We start from the raw sequence: 20,081 nt of genomic DNA, 5'->3' as shown, positions 1-20,081 counted from the left end.
CAAGGTTCAGCTCCTACTTGCCACCAGGAGCTTGTGGCAGGGTCTGGTGGGGCAATCCTCAAAGCAGGGACAGTAACTCACCCCTTAGCTGCCCGCACTAAGCCTGGCAGGGAAGTGCTTGCTGTCTCACATATATCATTGTGGTTGTAGTGGCAGTAGTAGGGGAGCACATTCTTCTTACTGTTGCTTCAGATTTGATCAATCTTGAGATTAGTGGTAGCCAAACCCAGCTACAGCTCCTATCAGTGCTAGTTCAGGCCAGTGCTGGTCACAACAGCATGAAGAAAGCCTGACTTATGGCAATGGCTGCCACTTGTTCACATCTCCACTGCTGCAGTGGGTTTGCCCATGTAAGATCCAGCAGCCATCTTGGTGACTGCACCAGGACCTGGTTGGCAGGATTTTCCCTCTGTGAGGGACCCTAAGGGTCCCTTAGCCACAAAGGCTGCATTTGCTCAGGCGGGAGATCCTTTTGATGTGGCTTGGGCAAGAGGAGTTAGTAACATCAAAGCCACCCTTCAGCAGCCAGCGCTACCACAGCTTCACTTCAATTCATCTAGGCTGCCACTCGCCCTGGCATATCTGTATCTTTCCACAGCACCATATGTACAGTGCTAGCTGGGCACTTAAGTGATCTGCTAAACCAATCATGGAAGAGGGATGGGGAAAAAGGAAAACGGAATAAAATGAGATTATTTTGGCATGTCTCTCAGTTTTTAAGGGATTGGAGGCTGACTGTCAGGCATGCACGTCTGGGGGTTGCAAGGAGGCAGTGGGGGTGTCCTGGTGATGGGCTCAGGGCAGGCCAGAACAGAGAGGGCTGCAGGGCTGCATTTGCGGAAGCATCTTCATGGTGCCATTTCTGTACAGCTTAGTAATATTAATTTCTAACTGGCATTTTTTCTCGGCCAATCCTCACAAGCCGCTGGCTGGATTTTCAGACTGGGAAGCAAGATTGTCAGTTACGAAGCGAGTATGAACGTTTTGTAAGCGCTCCCTCATGTGGAGCTGGGCGATGGGACACAGCAAGCAGCACAGTAAGAGGGAAGGCTGGCTGGAGTATAGAGGTAACCAGAAGCCTCACTCCTTCCCCTCAGTCCAACCGATCCCTGTCCACCTGTGGGGCAACATGCAGGGGTGTCTGGATGCAGAATTAAAGAATCTTATGGGGGGTTGTTTTTCACTACTTGCTTCTTGGATCACCCACAGGCACTTGGTGCAATGAGCAGCCCCCTCCCCAGAGCAAGCCGGGTTCTGGCAGAGGGCATAGGCACTGATGTGAGGCTCTCACTTCCTCCAGATTGCTCCTTTCCACGGTTAGTTCTGCACTAACACCAATACTAGCACGTTCTTATGAACCAGGTTGGCACTGGGGAGGGCCCCTCTTTCCCACCTTGCACAGCCTCTGGCTGTGGTCCTGCTGGAGCCTGAGGAGAACGAGGCCAGTGCTACCGTACCGCTCTGTGCCCAGGCCGCCAGCGCTCGGCGGCGGCTGGGCCAGGAAACCAAGCCTCACGGAGGCCCGGCCCTGAGGTGAGGTCGCCTCAGCCGCCAGGCGAGGTGCCGCTGCTCCCGGCGCCGCTGCAGCGGAGGCAGGCGCGGCCCGGAGATGGCGCTGCCGCCAGCGCGGCTCGAAGCGGGGCCGAGCCGGGGCGCTCCTGAGGGAAAGCAGCTGCTCGGCGCCGGCTCTATGGTTCCTGGCCTCACGGGGCCGCTCTGCACCGTCGCTCCATGGGCTTGGCGGAGCGTGAGGAGGCCCGGCGGGCCGCCCCGCGCCTGCGCGCCGCGCCCTCTCTAGCCGCGCGGCTCGATGGTGGCGGGGCGGGGCCGCTCCGCCCCGCTCGGCGCCGCGGCTCTATGGCGGTGGCGGTGCTGCGGCCGCTGGACGCCCCGCCGGCGGAGCTGGCGCCGGCCACCGCGCTGCTGTTGGCGCCGCCGCCGCTGTGCGCGGCGCTGCGCGGGCGGGGCGGCGGGCTGGTGCTGGCGGTGCGGCCGGCGGGGCGCAGCGGGGCGCAGGCCGTGCTGCTGAGCGCCGTGGCGCTGGAGGCGGGGGGGCGGCGGGGCGCGGAGCTGTGGCTGCGAGGGGCCCTGCTGCGGCGGCTGGGGCTAGCGGCCGGCCGGAGGGTGGCCGTGTGGCCGGTGCGCCGCCCGCCGGCGCTGGCCTGGGTGCTGCTGGGGGCGGCGGGGAGGACGGGGCGGCCGGCGGGCGGCGCGGTGCTGGTGCGGCGGGGCGAGGCACTGCCGGGGCCGGGCCCGGGCCCGGGCCCGCTGGTGCTGGAGGCGCGGCCGGCTCTCCAGGGGTTGCTGGGTAACGGCACGCGCACCGCCCTCGCCCCCCCGCCGCCGCCGCGCGAGCCCGCGGCCGGCGGCGCCCCCTGCCGGCGCTCCGCCGCGCCGCCCCTCGTCTCCCGCTTCGCCGCGGCCGGGCCCGGCGGGGCGGCGGCGACGCATCTGCGGGCGGCCCCCGCCGGAGGGGCGGGCGGCGGGGGGGCGGAGATGTGGGTGAGCCGGCGCGGGCTGCTGGCGCTGGGGCTCTTCCAGGGGGAGTGGGTGCGGGTGGGCGCCGAGGGGGCGGCCCATGAGCACTTGGCAGCGCTTCTAGCCCGGCCGCCGGCCTGGGAGTACCCGCGGGCCGCCCGCCGCGGCCCGGGCGACGGCGCCGCCCTGTTGGCCCCCGCCCTGGCTTTCAACCTGGGCTGCGACCCTGCCGCTGTCACGCAGCTCCGCCTGCGGGTGAGCTGGCGCCGGAGCCGGAGCCACGCGCGCACCGGGGCACACAGAGGCCTCTGGGCCGGGGGGAAGGGCCGGAGGTGGCCGCCGCAGGGTCTCACGGTGCATTCTTTCCCCTCTGCAGAGGTACGAAAGTTCCGGCGCTGCCGATGGGAAGGGCAGCCGGTCAGTGCTGTCCGTGCCACCCTTCGCCAAGGAGCTGCACCTAGAGATCGTCTGCTCGCCGGCCTACAGTGCCAGGGGAGGCTGCGACCATGTCCTCTACAAGCACTTCGAAGTGCCCCGGTGAGCTGCGTGGGGAGGAGATAAGTTTCTGTTCATGGGGTGTATTCATGAGATGCACCCTTGGTCCATATTTGTGGCACCGAGATCTGATAAAAGCTAATGATGTGCATAATCAACACCTCAGCAGATGCTGAGTAGTTCTAGGATATCCACTTGTACCACCTTCTCCTTGTGAGTGTGCTTCACTTGCACGCAACACCTCCGGTCCTTTCCTTCGGAAGGCACCTTTAAGTCTCCTTCCTTGTCATGTACCATCCAGTGCTGAGGGCTCCCAAGTACTGCCCACAAACCCCCATTCTGGGGCATGTTCGTAACCCCAGTTTTCAGCTTTGAATGAAGTTGTGTAATTGGGAAATTGGATGTGTTGCCATCTTCTCTTATGACACCTGCCTCCCTAGCTTCTTTCATTTGACTGTTGAGGCTTTCTGTTGGAATTATACTCAGCTCTTTTGTCTGGAAGAAATGCTCTTTAATGGCATTCATCTTCTATACCATTCCCAGAAGCTTCCCCTTAGTATTCTGGATGCGCCTACTACCATCCAGTGCATGCTAAATCTTTAAGTGGCTATTTATAGCTTTATTCACAGAAAGGAGTGAGTCAGTATGAATTAGCTACATTCTTTTCTCTACAAATGCATGTGGTATGGGGTGGGGAGGACACACAACTAGAAGGATTTACTCTCTTTTACTCGTGAAACTCTGTTTTTTTGTAGGCTTGTCCAGGAGGGAGACATCCTATGTGTTCCAACATTTGGATATGCTGAGTTTTTAGAAGTAAATGCAGACAAATTCCTAAGGTAGGTGGCAACAAACTGTGGGTCTATTACATGGGTACTGTAAGAGAAAAGATACTTTTCCACTATTGACTCTGTTGAAACAAGGCAGTTTCTGATCCATTCTGATCTGTCCCTGGAGTTTAAATTTTATCTGCCTCTTATTTTAGGGGGAAGAGGGAGATGCTTTTGTTGGATTATGGAGGGCTGCAGCCTAGAGGGAGGCCTCCCTTAGCTCACTCAAATAGTCATGGAGGGAAGAAAGGAGAAAGAAAGAGGGAAACTGATGGGGAAAGAGAATGAAGAGAAGGAAGGGGTGGCCTGAGGACAGCCAGTGCCACATAAAGCAAAGTGGAAGTTGGGCTTGTCAACATGTGACAAACAACAAAGTGTGAATATAAGCTCTTACAGTTCATGTTAGAATAACTTTCTGTTTGGCCACCAATTCTGCCTTCCTTGGTTTTGCTCATACGGCTTTGAAACAGTTCTGTGCTAAATGAGAAAGTCACATTTGTATCAGAGTAGGGGTGCTTGCAGTGGGATTTGGCTGTTGTTAATATAAATACTTCAGCTGCATCACCAAGGGAACTGCTACAGGTAACCGAGGCGAGCGATGGGAAGAATTGCCTTAAATCGTTCATGCAGGATATACCAGCGACATGTTGTAACACTGCTCAGCTCCGTTATGTATTTTAAAATTTATTAGTTTTATAGTACTTCTACGATGAGTATTTTCTTGGCTGTTTCTCAGAGGGAGGCAGGACCATCAGAGGCACATCTTCTGTTTGTGGATTTATATATTAGCCACGTTGCCACGTGCCAGAGAAGACAGCAGGGTTCATGGGACCTAAAGAGCTTGGAACTGTGTTGGTGTGCAAATGGTACAATTATTCAGAAGGTGGATAAAATCCTGGAGGGAACCTTTGCAGAGCCCTTAATCTGTCTAGTGGGATATCAATGCAGGAAGAAGTGTTTTTCCTGTGAGGTGTCCAGGGCAGGATGCTTGTAAGCCTCTCATGGTATTTGCGTGAGCCCTAGTCTGCAGCCTAAAGGATTCTGCACTGTAAGGTTTTATACACTGCAGGTAAATCTCTGTGGAGTTGTAGTGAAGGAAGCGATGGCTGAAGGGAGAATGTCTTCAGCTCTTAGATGAAGTAAGGTTAGTACAGCTGTACTTGTGGACTGAAGCCACCAGCAGAAGCTGTCACTGTTGACAGTCCTGTTGGTCTGTCTACCCAGACAGCACAGTGAGGTCAGTAAAGGGTCCATGTGAGTCCTGGGAGAGGGCAAGAGTATCTCTGCTTACTTGTGCCTTTCAGGTGTCTTCTTGTTGACAACTGTATTGTTCCTGCCTTCAAGATCTTGACTCAGCAAGGCTGCTTGTTTTTTCCCTTAGGTGGCCAGAGCTTTACTTCAAAGTAAGGAAGATTTTAGGCATAGTGGAAGGCGAGCAGTCTGAGGGTTACCTGGTGGACACCCAGAACACCTCTGTCTATTTGGTAAGATGTCAGTGGAGAGCAGGGAGGGTGTACAGGAGATCTGAGGCTGAGGTTGCACTGTGGATGACGAAGGTGCCTGTGGAGTCTTGTGTCTCCTGCCATTGAAAAATAGCACTTCAGGACAGAGTTTGTCACTTGGTATTTGTCTTTTTCTCAGGCAGTGTTCCACAGAGTGCTATTTTGCCTTCCTCACAGGTGGGTTCCACAAACAGTGCTGTCCCATCTGCTCCAGCCTATAACAGCCACGAGTTTTGGAGCAGTTTGTCTCCTGCTGGACTTTCTGATGTCGTGAAGCAGCTCTGTGATGCTCTTCAGCCTCACCTGAACAGTCAGTGAGTTAGAATTCCTTCTAGCAAGCCCTGGGAGAGCTGGTACCCGCTCCTCGGTCACTGCAAGAACTGCCTCTATGTTACAGGGCAAGTGCGCTGAACGGGGCTGGCAGCATTCTCCTCTCAGGGCCAAGCAGCAGTGGGAAACTGGTGGCTGTCAGAGCTGCTTGTAGCTGCCTCAACCTCCACCTCTTCAAGGTAATTCCTCCTGCCATCAGTTGCTTGGTAGATTTACAATATACAAAGAATTACACAGATGTTTTTTAAGTTAACTATACCAACATCCCTGCTGCAACCATGACACAAGCCCACTTAGAAAGCTGCTCCCATGCGCGCAGAGAAAAGGAACCCGAGTACGCTGAGTTTAGAAGCTTCCTCTGGCACAGATTATGACTGCTGGTGGGCAGAACCTCAGGGCAACTGATCAGGCTAAGATCTGTCTAGCCCCCCAGCCATATCTGAGACTGGCCAGTAACAGGTGCTCAGGAAGAGAGCATAAGCATGAAGAGATGTTTCCTCTGATGTGTACTCTCCAGTGCTCTGGAATCAGTAATTTAGAGATCTCTTGGCTCAGGGGCTGCATTCCTACCTTTCTTTACTGACTCTTGCTATTATTGCTGTCAGTCTGATGTACTTTACAGGTACCACAATACGCAACTGTATTTCAGCAGACTGACTTCCTATCATTTGACAGGGCATTGGGTTTATACTGTACACCAGAAGGTGTCAGTAACTAAAATATACTGAGAAAAACTGGAGTTTTGAAAAGTCTCTTTGGGAAACTGAGTGACAGTGCGATGTGAGTGAAGGTCCTGGTATGGATAAAGTGCTGGTTAAACGCTGGGAACAGGATGGGAGTAGTTGGTGAGTTTTCACAACCAGTAGCGGAGTTCTGCAGGCATCAGCACTAGGAGTTCAGAAATGACCCGGGAAGGGCCGTGAACTGTGATGTGATGGTTTGTTGATAATTATTGAAGGTAAGAGAAAAGGGAGACAGACTTTCCTTGGACCAGAGGAGAGCTTTAATGAGACCAGGTGACTGAGCAGTATAATGGCAGGTAAAATTCACTGTAGTGAGTTTTACATGGAAAATGATAGAGTTCAAGTTGACTGTCACCAGTCAGTGTTGAGAATTTGGTTTTATGTCAGTGACTCCGTGAAAACTTGGGATCTGTTCTCCATATATGTCAAAAATCAGACCATATTTTAGGAAACAAACTTGAGAGTAGGTGCTGCTGCTGTGCAGGTCTGTCTTGCCACAGCTTGAATATTGTGCACAGTTCTGGTCTCCCCATCGCAAAAGTTTAAAGCTGAACTGGAAAAATTCAGGGGAGGACACTGGGAAAGATCAGGCATCTAGACCAGTTGCTGTGTTGTGAACAGCTGAACAGGCTCCACAGCTTGAAAAATAGGGAACTTAAGGAGACGTTGATAGAGGTTTACAAGATCTTGAGGGGTCATCAGAGAGTGGAAAGTGTTTACTTTTTTCTGTGGCAGGACAAGGCCTGGGGCTGACAGGTGAAGCTAGTGGGAAAAGTAAAGCTAAAGGAGATGGTCCTTTTTGTGGGTAAGGCTATTTGGAGGATAAATTTACTGTTATGAAACCCTATCTGACTGGGAAAATACCTTTTGGTGGGAATGGTAGGTGCCTGGAAGAGTACTGAGGGGAAAGGGTACTTACCCTGATCTTACTCTTTCTTAAGCACTTGGGGTCATGCTTGGAGACAAAATAGTGGCCTAAATGGACTCTTGGTCTGAACCACTACAGCCATTCCTATGTTCTTACAGCTGTGGCTGTACTGGGTAAACTTCATGGCCAAAATGAGGCCTAGTCTCTGTCTCTGTCCAGCACCGGAGGTTCTGGGCACCAAGGCAGTCTTCATTGGCTTGTTAAAAATACTGTTTTCCTTCTGTGCTCTCTTTTTGTTCACTCTGATAATCTGGTTTTATCCCACAAATTTTTTAACCTCCCTGAATCTGTAGAGTTCCGTGACTTCTAGGAGAGTTTCTGAAACTCTGAAAGGACTTGGAAGAATAAAGATGGAAAGAAGAGAGCTGAAAGCTTTCTTTTTTGTGGAAGGAAAACAGGCTTGCTCCTTTTTTGTGGGTATTTTTAGAGTAAACTCATAGAAAACAACTGTGTATTTTGGATATTTTGATCTTCTTCTGTTTAGAAATTGGGTCTTGTTAAGTTGACATTACTCTCTTTAACTGTTCTTTTCTATCCAAGTAAAGCCATAACAGTGCGTAAGTGGGGGAGGTAGATACAGCCTTGACCAGCTGCTGTGCAGCTCATCTGGACATGATCCTTAGTGGTGCTTAGCTCTTGCTCTTCTGCAGATGTGCCATAGCTCTTGGGATCCAGTACAAGATTGCAGAGATTTCACAGTACCTCCAGATCCATGTATAGGATGTGTTTGGGAACACTGTGGCACTGCCATGTCCTGGCAGGTGGCCTCAGGTGCTAATGTGATGTGCAGGGCTACAGCTCTGGTTTTGGCCTTGTGTGCTGCTTTTAAAGACTAACACTCCTACTGCTGAAGCCAGTATTTGCTATCCATCTTGTTCTTCCATTCCAGCTTTTACACTCTTCCCCTCCTTTTCTCACTTAACTGCAGTGCTTGCTTACATTACCATTCCACCTTCTCCTCCCTTATTCTGACTGCTCTGCCTACATTCCTACCAGGACACAGTAATTCTTCCACACTATAATCTCCACCACTTGGTCATCAGCAGTTTTTTGTCCTTTCTCTCTGCCCTTCTGTAGTTGCATACAGATACTGCTGCCATTTGGCTGTGTCTGCCACAACCCTAACTCCTGGGTTTTTTTCTATAGTATGGAGCACAGGAGTTCCGAAGCTCTGCATCCCCATGCTTCCCCTTTACGTTAGCTCTTGAGGCATTCTCCCTGCTCCAAGCTGCCCTTTCTGAGGATGAGGCCCAGGGAATCTCAGAGGTGGTTTGGCTCTCCCTGCGTGACCTTGCAGCACCAGGAGGCAGCACTGCCTGTTTCCAGCAGTGTTCAAGCTGCTGTTCAAGGCTCACCAGTCACCTCTCCCTTTTGGATGACTTCATCAAGTATTTGCTTTGTAAATAGTGTCTGGGCTTCTAGCCACATCTAACTTACCCCCCTTACCTTCTACCTTCCTCTTGCACTTTGAGCCTGTGGGGCACTGTGTTGAATAGTTTCCTGAGCCTCCCACTCTGCTCTTTGCACTATTGTCTGAAACACCTTGTTCTCCCTGTCTTGACCTCTTCCATAGCTCTCCCATTCCTTTCAGCTTAGGTTGCTGAGTTGTGACATCCACTGTACTGACATCTTTGGTCCCTTGGCCTCACCTTTTTCAGACAAGACCCTCCTGCCCCCCTCACCTCCTGCAGGGAAACAAGAAACAGCCATTTTTCCATTGCAGAGTCTCCTGAATGTGTCTGTTTTTAGTATGTCCTGAGTGTGTCTATTTTATGTCTCTGGGAAGCGTCCACTTACTTAGATCTCCTTTCAGCTGTGAATTGCATGTGGAAAGCTTTGTGGAAGTGAATGTTGTCCTGGATCCGTCACGTTACATGTTGCAACCACTGCAGACTGTGTGTTGTGTGGTCTGTCTCTCAGGTTGATTGCGTTAGTTTGTGCAGTGACACCAGTGGAGCCACAGAGGAGAAAGTACAGATGGCCTTCGCCCAGGCCCAGCAGTATCATCCGTGTGTGCTCCTGCTGAAAGACATTGAGGTGCTTGGCAGAGACCGGGACAGGCTAGGAGAGGATGCCAGGGTTATTGCTACTCTGAGACAGCTGCTCCTGGACAGAGACCCAGCACTGAGGTATGGACCCTGCATGTTTGCTGTGGGCATCTGAGGTGATTGTTTGCTTCTGTCATTCCTAGGGCAGAAGTCACCATTAAATCAAGGTGACTGATTTCTAACATACCCCGTTTTATTTGTAATCCAGTGGAGTCTCTCCCAGACTTATTTTGTTTATTTCAGAGGGCCCTTGTTCTTCCAGCTTAGTGGCAGAGGGAATCAGGAAGCTTTGTTGTCCTGACAAGGCTGATGACAAGTACCAGGGTGCAGGGTGGGAGACATCAAGTGAAGAAATAAGATATCACTTGAAGGGCCTTGACTTGGAGACTGAGCTCGCAAAGCAGTTCAAGGGCAAGCTGGAGATGAATGGCTTCAAGACACCTTGGCCAGTATGTATGCATTTCTCAGAGGAAAGGCTGGCCATTGGAGAGTGACTTGGTGTGGGTGATGGCAATGTAAGTTGGAAACTTCCAACATTCAAGGTCAGCTTGGAAGAGCCTCTGAGCAACTTCATCTAGCTGAAGATGTCCCTGCTCGTAGCAGGGGGTTTAGACTAGATGACCTTTAAAGGTCCCTTCCAACCCAAACTGTTCTATGATTCTGTGATAGAGCTGAGACCATGCACTGTCCCCCTTTTCTCAGCAGCCACCCTGTCCTGGTGATCGGCACAACCTGCAAGCCCCAGGATGTTCCTACAGACGTGCAGACTGCTTTCCTTCACGAGGTGAAAATCGAAGCCCCTTCAGAAGAGCAGAGGAGGTTGATGCTGAGCATGTTGACTGCCAGTCTGCCTCTGGGCAAAGAAGTGAGCCTATCCAAGCTGGCTCGCAGGACTGCGGTGAGTGAAACCACAGCAGTATGTGGAGATGGGCAGGCTGGGAGGGCTGGCCCAACCTTCCCTACCATGGAGAAAGGGGGCAATTCCCACAGCCCAGTCAACTTCAGTGGTAAACCCTGGTCCTCAACATCAGCTTTAACTGCAGAATTCTAGTGCCTAAAGACTGCATACCTTTTGCAGAGGTGTTGGCTGATGCTCAGCTCTGCTAGAAGACAGAGCCAATAGAGAAAAAAAGAAAAAGAAAAAACCAAAACCAGAAAACCCCTAGAGCCTTTAACCAGGGCACAGAAGCTCGAAGAACAGCTCTGTGAGGAATTTTTCCCAATATGCCTCGTTTATGGCCTAGCTGGAACTGTGGTCAGGGACTGAACCGATGCTGTTTGTTTCTGCATTCGCAGGGTTTTGTGCTGGGAGATTTCTGTGCCTTGTTGTCCCACAGCAGCCGGGCTGCTTGTACCCGCATCCAGGCCTTGAGGTAGCACAGGCAAGAGGGCAGGAGGTGGGGGAGGGCAGGGGCTGCAGCCAGGAGTGGGGCAGAACCTGATTCCTTCCCTTCTCTTCTCTTTCCTCCCCAGCTTTCCAGGTGGACTGAGCGAGGAAGTGGAGAGAGATTTTTGCACTGCTGGGTTCCCAGTGCTTGAGGAGGATTTTAGTGTTGCGCTGGACCAGCTGCATGATGCCCATTCACAGGCAGTGGGAGCCCCAAAGGTAGGATGCTGGGGCAGAGAAGGGGGAGGTTGGTTCTCCAGAGCTGTACGGCTCCGGATACGCAGACCTCGCCAGATGGGACTGTGCTCTGGCATGTCATTTCCTGCTGTGTCCTTCCATGTATTCCCCAGCCTTGGCTGGGAAACAGTCCCACTGTGGGCTTTCCCCCACTAAATGCTCTTCACCCTCTTTGCTTTGAATTTGGTCAGGGAAGCCCTTGCCACTCTAATTAGAGATGGCTCAATTATCTAGTGCCATAGGGGTGCCAGCTGTGTAGCTCAGCCTTTCGAGAGGCAAAGGCAACCACAGGCTGGCTGCCTCACTGAGATCTCTCCAGCCACCTGGTGTAAGGGAACGGAGAGGCTGGGGCACAAGCTGGTGAGGGAGTTTCCCCACATGTGTGAGAAGCCTTAAACTTGATCCCTGGCCTTGGACACTGCTCAAGCTGGCCTGGGCTTTTCTGACAGCCTGGCAGTTTGAAGAGCTGGGAGTTCTTCAGAAGGGACATGGGGTGTCAGAGAAAGCCAGCAGAGTCAGCTTCATGTAAGGGGTGTGATCCACCTCTGCCAGCTTGACACCCAGGGAAACAGCATTTGGGGTGAAAGTTTTTGCTGGGTAACATGGTTTTAGTTAAGTGCAAGTTAAGCAAGCAATGTGATCAGAGCCTCTTCTCCATGCCTTCAAGTGTGAATGACTGAGCTCAGCACAGGACAGGAAACGCTGGCCTTGGAGCAGTTATTCTGGCACCTTCCCCAGCTGCCCACTTGCAGTCCTGCCCTAGCAGGATGACACCTTGCTGGTGTCATCATCCAGGAGGTACTCTGGGACTTAAATAATTCATAATTTAGTAGAGACTGAAATGAGCTCTGCTTTCAGGCGTATTTGCCAAGTTTGCTATAAGACAAATAGTAACTATAGAGCATGCTTGGCAGCAAGCAGTGTGAATGGGAGCTAATTTTGTTTGTATTTTACAAACCTTTATCAATTTCATAGTAATTAGCTGCAGTTCAGAAAGTCCTTTAGCAGACCTGGATATTCTCAACATACGTAACTTTCAATTCCCTGCTTGCATTTTCTGGTTAGTCACACAGTTGTTTGCCCTTACAGCTTGAGCCTCCTAGAGAGAACTAATTTCAAACCTCCAGTTGTCAGCAGTGTCTGCAACATGTCCTAGACCTATGATGTTCTCCCCTGAAAACAACCTTGCTGCTGTGCTGATGTCTGTAGAGCTTTTTATATCAAGGCAGTATAAGCAAGAATGCAGGAGAGAGGGCAGCTCTTCCATTCATTGACAGTGAAGAAGGAGGGCCTGTGACCTTTTGCTTTAAAAGACTTTTTTTTTCCTGGAAATTCTTCTCTTGTGTGACCTGATTTTCCTGGTGGACTTGCTGGACAGCTGGAGAAATAGCATGAGATAGATAACATCATCTCAAGTAGTGAAGGAAGGAGAGCCAAATTGGCTGAGGGGAAAGAATCTTGCTCTGGCCTATTTTTAAACTCCCTGTTTGTGCTGGCACCTGTTCCCCACCCAGCCAGCAGCTGGGGAGAAGTGTTTTGGGGCTTTGCTTTCTCTGCGCATTCCCAGGAGAGCTGCTCTCTTAGAAGGATCTGTCATGCAGACTGTGGCATTCCTGCTATTTCTAAAGCTGTGAAAAGAGCAGCAGCATCCTCTGAGATTGTTTTGCTCAGCATAAAATAATGAGAGTGGCATGGCTCACCCCTCTCAAGTTTGCTGTCTTTCCTCTCTCTGCAGGGATCCCTTGCATGTTTGCAATTGACCCCATCTCTATCTATTTCTTGTAAGCATACATGGACTTTGTTCTTTCATCCCCCCTTTCAAAAGCAGCTAATTTTCTGTGCAGTGTCCTCCAGGATGTCTGTTTCTCACATCCTCCTTCACATGACAGAGGTCCTAGCAGCCCAGGTTTTGTCACTCTGGTGTGAAAGCCCTTGCAAGCCCTTGCACAGTTTCACTGCCATGGGGGACAAGGTGCCCTTAACAGAAGTAGCTCATAATCGCTAGGTCTGGATTGTTTTTTTTTTTTTCCTTTCTTATTTTTACCTTCCCTCATGTGTCCCAGGGGCTTTCTGCAGCAAGGCTCTTTCCCCACAAAGCTGCAGGCAACCCTGGCAGATACATTCCCTGGGATATTTTTGCTGACAGGTGATAGGGGGTGCAACAGAGGTTTGGAGATGAGGCAGCACGCTGCCAGTGCAGCTTGCCTGGGAATATGCACAGTTTATTTTCTCCACTGAAAAGCTCAGGAGAGGGGAAACATGGATGATAGGGGATCCCACAGCAGGGATGGCTGGGCAGTGCAGTGCGGAGCTGACTTGCTGCATAGCTGGAAACAGCTGACAGCACAAGGGGCTGATGACAGTGTACCCCACTGGAGCAAGAAGTGTTGATAGGGACTCTCCCTCTCTTGGCAGATCCCCTCTGTCTCCTGGCAGGATGTTGGTGGGCTCCAGGAAGTGAAGAAGGAGATCCTGGACACTATCCAGTTGCCCCTGGAGCACCCAGAGCTGCTGTCACTGGGTCTGTGCCGCTCTGGTCTGCTGCTGTATGGGCCTCCAGGGACAGGGAAGACCTTGCTGGCAAAAGCCGTGGCAACCACATGCGCCATGACATTCCTTAGGTGAAGAGTGTGAGGGGGTCACACAATGGGCAAACTTTCGCCTGGCAGTAGATGGGCATGCTCTAACTGGCTCCCTCTTCTCCCTGCCCCACAGTGTGAAAGGGCCAGAGCTCATCAACATGTATGTTGGGCAAAGCGAGGAGAACGTGCGTAATGGTGAGCAGATGCATCCTGCTCTTGCATGTAGAAAGATGGGGCTTTTCTGTCGTGCTGGAGGGAAGGAGGTAGTGCTTAAACCCCTCTTCCCAACTCCCACTCAGAGCTACCAGCAAGGGCATGCACCCAACTGTCTCTTACATCCAGTCTGTTCCCTGCCTCGCTGCAGCTTCTCCTCCTGCGCTCTCTGGTCCTGTCGCTCTTGTCCCTGGTGTTCCTGATGGGACAGCAACCCCTCAGAGACAGGGCTGAGTGTTGGGGCCCATCGTGCTGGGTGCTGCCTGTCTCTGCTCCCACTGAGCCCCTCAGGCAGGAGCAGCTGGTGGTGGTGAGGCAGTGGGCCACTGATTTCCATCCACAGCTCTTCCCCGCTGGTGATGTAGCAGGTCCTGTTGCTGTTGGCTGCTCTTCCAGTTCTTTCTCACCTTTTGTGCTGTCTCCTCCCAGTGTTTGCCAGAGCCAGGGCAGCTGCTCCCTGCATTATCTTCTTTGATGAACTGGATTCCCTGGCCCCCAGTCGTGGACATAGTGGAGATTCAGGGGGCGTCATGGACAGGTGAGTGAGCATCAGGTGTCCTTGGAAGAGCAGCATACCTGCCTCAGCTTGGAGGGTGCACAGGATTACCCTGCGAGGCAGAGTCCATCCCAAGTCTCTTTCTCTACTTTTTCCCTCCCTGCTCCCTTCAGCTCCTCTGCTTGGCCTGTCTCCTCTCTCTGGACATTAGTACTGCTGTTTGCATTGCTGCAGATTCCCGATTGCCCAAGCTTGTTATGCAAACATTTGGTTAAGACAGTCACTCCTCCAGCTGCTTCTGTGGCTGCCAACTGCTCCCTTTGGCCTCTCCAAGGTCATCCTTCACACCCCTGCTGTGCTGTCCTCCTATTAGCTGCTGTTTCCCTGCGGTGGGAAATCTTTCAGCTGCCTCTGTTAGAAGCAACGAAGCTTGGAGACGCCCAGAAACAGGGTTATTTCCCTTAGGCCTCTTCTGTTGAGCTGATGATAGTCTTCATCCAATCTTCCTCTCTATTCTTGAGGGTTTCTGCAGAGTTTTCCAGTGACACCATGTGCCCCTGGCATCCATCACACACACAAACCAGCAGCTCTGGAAAGGACTGGGTATGGTGCCCATTGGTTGCCTCAGGTGGTCCCAGAATGTAGTGGAGGTATCCCCATTCCAGGAGGTCTGTGCAGCACTGAAGTACTCTGCCACCAGACCAGCTTCAGCCCCGTGGCCACAGAACTAGATCTGCAATGTGTACCTGAGGACTGGTTGGCAGCATCACTGGCCTGCCAGGGTGTCACTGGCATGGACTGAAGGGCAGTCTTGTAGCATAACTTGCTGGGTAGTACCAAATAGCGGGGAGAGTTAGGACCAGCTAGCACATCCGCATGGAGAACCTCAGCCATAGCCATGCATGCCTGCCTATGTTTGGTCTGTGTTGCCAGTGTCTGATAGCAAGTATGAGCATGTGTGGTCATCCTGGAAGGGTTCAGAGCCAAGCACAGGCCTGAAGGACTGTCTTGGTACCAGGGGCTTGCGCTCACTTTGCAATGAGCCCACAGGCTTATTGGCTACGCTCAAATGGAGAAGTCTGGATGGCTGTCAGGGCTCTTCAGGGAAGAGAAATATGAGCTGTAGTACAAGACGTGGACCTGGTTGTGGCCTTGCTTATGCCTCTTTTTGTTTGGTGCTGAGGGTGACAGTGGGTGACTTGCCAAGGCCTAGTTGTGAGTGTCCCGTCTTGCTCCCTGCAGAGTTGTCTCTCAGCTCCTGGCTGAGCTTGATGGCCTCCATTCCACCAGAGAGGTGTTTGTCATTGGAGCTACAAACAGGCCTGACCTCCTAGACCCAGCTCTGCTCCGGCCGGGCAGGTATGTTGTATCGTACTCTGCCTCACTCTAGGGTAGTTCCCCAGAGCTCCTCAGGCAGTGATGAGTTGGACTGTGTCCCCAACAGGTTCCCTCCACAGAGACTGTTCCTAAAGCCCCCGACCCTGGCTTGTGGGGGAAATAGGAAGCCAAAAGGAAGCCAGTGCCTATGGCTGTAGCAGCAGCACAAAGCACTGCTGCTTGTTTTCCCCCACCACTCTGGTTGTTGCCCTAGCAGCACAGCAGGGCAATAAGGGACCTGCCGCGGCACCAAACTGGCAGGAGGAATTGGTCCCCCAGGGACTGTTCTGCAGAGCTGCCCCCCAGCCTGTCCTCATCCCTGCGGCTTGCCTGTCCTGGACAGGACTTTTGTGTCTGCTGTTGTTGGACCTCATGTGGTTCCTGTCAGCCTGTTTCTCCAGCTTGTCCTTGTCCCTCTGAAGAGCAGCCCTGCCCTCCAGCACATTGACTACTTCCCCCCCCAAGCTTTTTGTCATCCATGAACTTGGCAACAAAAGGAGCTGCCCCAGGGCTGCCTTTCAGTTTCTGGTGCACAAGGCTGAGCACCAGTGGCAGATTTGTCTTGGCCTGATCTCAGCTGTCTCTCTCTCTGCTGACAGGTTTGACAAGCTGGTCTATGTGGGCATAAAGGAAGACCGGGAGTCACAGCTGCAGGTGCTGAGCGCTGTCACCAGGAAGTGAGTGACCTTGTGCTCTTGCAGCAGCCTTCCACCACCCTCCAATGGGTCGCAGCCTTCCTGGGGTTGATGCATAATGTGCTCCAGCTTGGCTTTGTGTCTGAGCCTTGGGGAGCACCTCAGTCACTGACCCACAACCAGTAGGTAGGGGAGGAGGATGGGCAACTTCCAGAAGCAGAACTGGGGCTGGTTTTCCTGCAAGATGGGAGCAGCTCAGCTGGCTGTCTAGGTGGAGGGGTTGGTAGAGTTCTCCAGTTACTGTGCCCAGATGTTCTTCTTGAGGAGCTCAGGCAGATCTTAACAGTGTGATGAGACTGCAGCGCACCAGCATCTCTCATTTGCTTCCTGCAAGAGTTCCCCTAGCACACCTCTTGCTGTTTCCAGGTCCAAGGGTGAAGGCAGCTCTGTTTGTCTCATTGCCTATCCTCCTGTGATGCTGAAGACTGTTCAGCTTCCAAACACTGATTATGTGGGAACACTGAGCAAAGGGTTTTGACTGCTTCCCCAGCTGCTGTGAGCTCCTGAGGGCACCTCTGGAGGGAGAAAAGCAAGCCCTGCAATTCAGTTGCAGGGGTACCACCCACCACAGCTGGGTGAGCAGCTGTGAATCTGCCTCTGCAGGGCCTTTCTGTCATGGATAGCTGTGATCCAGCCTTTGACGATAAGCTAGTAGGAGAAGTGAGAGCGTGGGCTGGCTGTGAACATCTTTTCACACCATGTGGCTTGGCAGTCATTCCCTCCAGCACCGTGCTGCTGTTTGTGCTGAAGGAGGCTCACTGTCTGCAGTGTGGCTCTGATGGGATGGTTTGGTGTTATGGTGGTTTGTATTGTCTGTAATTAAACATGTTCTTATCCAGCCCTGGCTGTAGGCTGTTCCCAGGCATGTGGAACACTTAATTTCTCTGAGTGAGAACTCAAAGTTGCCTTTGATCCTACTTAGCAGGAGAGAGGACCTTGCTGTGGGGTTGTTTCAAAGAGAAGTGGCTGTATTGAAAAAACAAACAAACCAACCCTTTGGATTTTTTTTTTTTGAGCATGCAGAGTGCAGGCCAGAAGTGGCTAAACATGAGGCCTCTGATTCCTCCTGCCCAGTCACGCTGGCTGCTGCATCTCTCCTGGTCTGTTTTTTTTCTGTGGCTTTTACACATGCACTTTTCTCTCTTGGCAGGTTTAAACTGGATCCTTCTGTGAATCTTACCACCATCCTGGAGAAATGCCCAGCTCAGCTGACAGGAGCAGACATCTACGCCTTATGCTCGGACGCCATGATGTGCGCTGTCAAACGCAAGGTGGAATGGATCGAGGAAGGTAGGAGCCTGGGCTCTGCCTGTCCCACATGTTGGGGCAGCCCAGCACAGGGGCAGAGAGGAGAGTTACCAATACTGGTAACTAGGCTTTGTGAGAAGAGCCTCGACAGCTCTGGCACCACGTCTGAATGGTAGGCTCTGGGTTACTGGCAAGCAGGCGGTTTCTGCAGATGTGATCATCTCCAGTGCTTGGCCCCAGGGGGAAAGAGAGAGACACAGGTTTTCCTTCCAGTCTCCAGTGGCTGGAGAGGGGGCTGTTTGATCTTGCCCGCCACCCCTGTGCTTGCCTCTCAGCCCTTCCCTGTTCTCATTCTCATGCAGGGCTGGATACAGAGAGCTCTGCTCTGATCCTGACCATGGAAGACTTCCTGCAGGCTGCTGCGAGGGTGCACCCATCAGTCTCTGAGCAGGAGCTGCTCAGGTACAGACTCATCCAGCAGAAGTTTGCTGCCTGCTAATGCTCAGCAGAGCTGGGACTGGAGGAATGATGGGGACGGTGTGTTAAGGTGTGTGAGAGAACCTGCACAAACAGGCACCCACCTGCTCTTCTCTGATGTCTCCTAGGCCTGCTTCTTTTGAGCTTGGGTGAAAAAGTGGCTGTGCAGTTTCTTGAGCCAAAGCCTGATGTAAGCACTGCTCTACTCAGCCAAGCTGGTGGTAGGTTCTGTAATGGTCCCTTGCATTTTGGGGAGCACTGTGTGGCTGCCAGGAGCGTACTGGGGTAAATTCCCCATGAGGAGGAAGCAGAGTCTCATGGTTGTGGGCAATGTAGGAGTGTCTGTATGGATGACAGAGCATTGGTGGAGGATCAAGGCCCAAACTGCACCTGGTTTGGCAGCAAGAGGGAGGCTGGAGGCAGCTGCTTGCTGGGGTGTCAGCTCGCAGTGATGGATGCTGGCCAGAGGGCAGCAGGACACAGGGCACTGCTACTGTAGCTGGCCTGGGCTCAACATGGTCTCTCTGAATAAATACAGGTTTTCAGCACTAGATATTCACTGCCTGGCCTCAGGTCTTTGCTTGCTGATGGTGTCCATGGGCTCAGGATGGTCCCTGTGAGCCGCCAGGCTCCTGCAGGGGGGAGCATACCTGCAAACAGGGCTGGGGCCGCCCTTGTCCAGCAAAGAGGTTGCCAGAATGGCTGGAGCCCATGGTGCATGAGGAGAGGCTGAGGGAGTGGGGTTTGCTTAGCTGGGAACTGAGCTGCCTCTGCAGAGGGAGCCCCAGTTCCTCCTGGAGGCACTGGGTGACACAACAATGGGTAATGGGGGCAAGTGGCAGCAAGGGCAATTCCCACCAGATACTAGGAAAGACTCGTCACAGGGAGAGGGAGGGCTCCAGCCTTGGAAATACTCAACTCTTGGCTGAAGCTGCCCAGAGCCACCCTGGCTGTGCTAACCTGTGCTGAGCACAAGCTGGCTCAGACCTCCTGAAGTCCTATCTCGCCTCCCTCCCCAGCCTCGCAGCAGCTGCCAGCACAATTGCATGTGCTCTGCTTCCTGGCCTTTGCCAAGGATGCCAAATAAACCCACACATGAGCTGAGTGTGGCAGCTGGCTGGCAGTTGCCTCTGCCTCTGCCAGGCCTCTGCCAGGCCCCTGCAGCTGCTCGGGCAGCTCACGGGCAGCCCCGCATTAAGCCAGGGGCCTGTGCATGCCCCAGCCCAAGGGGTTATTGCTGCCAGGCTTTGCCCTGCTGCTGCCTGAGCTGAGACTGCTGTCAGTCATGTTCCCGAGCCAAGTGTGGCTGTCAAGGACCAGCTCCCCACTGAGCTCCTCCCCAAAGGGCTGGCTCTCCAGCAGCTGGAGGCGTTTCATACACGAAGATCCAGCTGACGCGTGCCTTGAGCCCCGTTTGCTCCAGCTCTGGCACCTGAGCGTGTTCAGGCAGAGCTGACCCTGACCACAATGTGCTGCTGGATCTGGCCACCACCTCTTCCCCAGGGCAGGCAAGGAGGGAGCTGCAGCCACAGCAAAAGTGCTGGTGGTGTGTGTGGGGCCTCCCCACTCTGGGAGCACTGGTTGGGGGGGTGGGCACCCCTGGATGGGGCTGAGTGGTGTCAAGAAAAGGGGTCAGCACCTGGTTAGCGGGTGCAAAGGAGAAAACTGGTTGCACTACACCCTTGGGAGCAGTGTTGCACTGGGCTCAGCAAGGATGTGCAACCACCCAGTAGCCAGCCCACCCTTGCCTCTGCTTCAATGGGACCCCCAAGCTCCACACCACAGGCATAACTGGCACCTGCAGCTGGGGCTTGGGGGTCCTGCACCCACCCCATACTCCCCCCAGGCTGTGCACTCCTTTCCCTGGAAGTCCTGAGGCAGTTGTGGCTGTGCCCCTTGCCCCGTACCCTGCCCATACACAGATACATGGACACACAGACCACGGGCTCTGATAGCTCTCACGAGTGCTCTTAATTAAGGGGAGGCGGCTTCCAGGCAGCTCTCAGTGATGTCCC

At 53.0% G+C, this 20,081-nt stretch overlaps 1 protein-coding gene across 1 annotated transcript; it reads left to right on the top strand.

Annotated features, from left to right (window-relative positions):
* Positions 1-1,857: 1,857 nt before the first annotated feature.
* PEX6 (peroxisomal biogenesis factor 6) lies at positions 1,858-18,106 on the top strand (the record flags this gene model as incomplete). The annotated part of the gene is made up of 17 exons (XM_081997494.1): positions 1,858-2,733; positions 2,855-3,015; positions 3,729-3,812; positions 5,185-5,287; positions 5,483-5,619; positions 5,703-5,814; positions 9,227-9,435; positions 10,060-10,252; positions 10,651-10,727; positions 10,828-10,960; positions 13,394-13,599; positions 13,694-13,755; positions 14,203-14,311; positions 15,512-15,628; positions 16,246-16,323; positions 17,492-17,631; positions 17,952-18,106. 17 exons carry the CDS (start codon positions 1,858-1,860, stop codon positions 18,086-18,088), a joined length of 2,934 nt encoding a protein of 977 aa, XP_081853620.1. The 3' UTR covers positions 18,089-18,106.
* Between the last annotated feature and the right edge of the window lie 1,975 nt (positions 18,107-20,081).

The sequence above is a fragment of the Phaethon aethereus genome (genome assembly GCF_964289735.1).
Source record: "Phaethon aethereus genome assembly, chromosome: 3".
Classification (NCBI taxonomy): domain Eukaryota; kingdom Metazoa; phylum Chordata; class Aves; order Phaethontiformes; family Phaethontidae; genus Phaethon; species Phaethon aethereus.
This window is presented reverse-complemented; position numbering and strand designations above follow the sequence as displayed.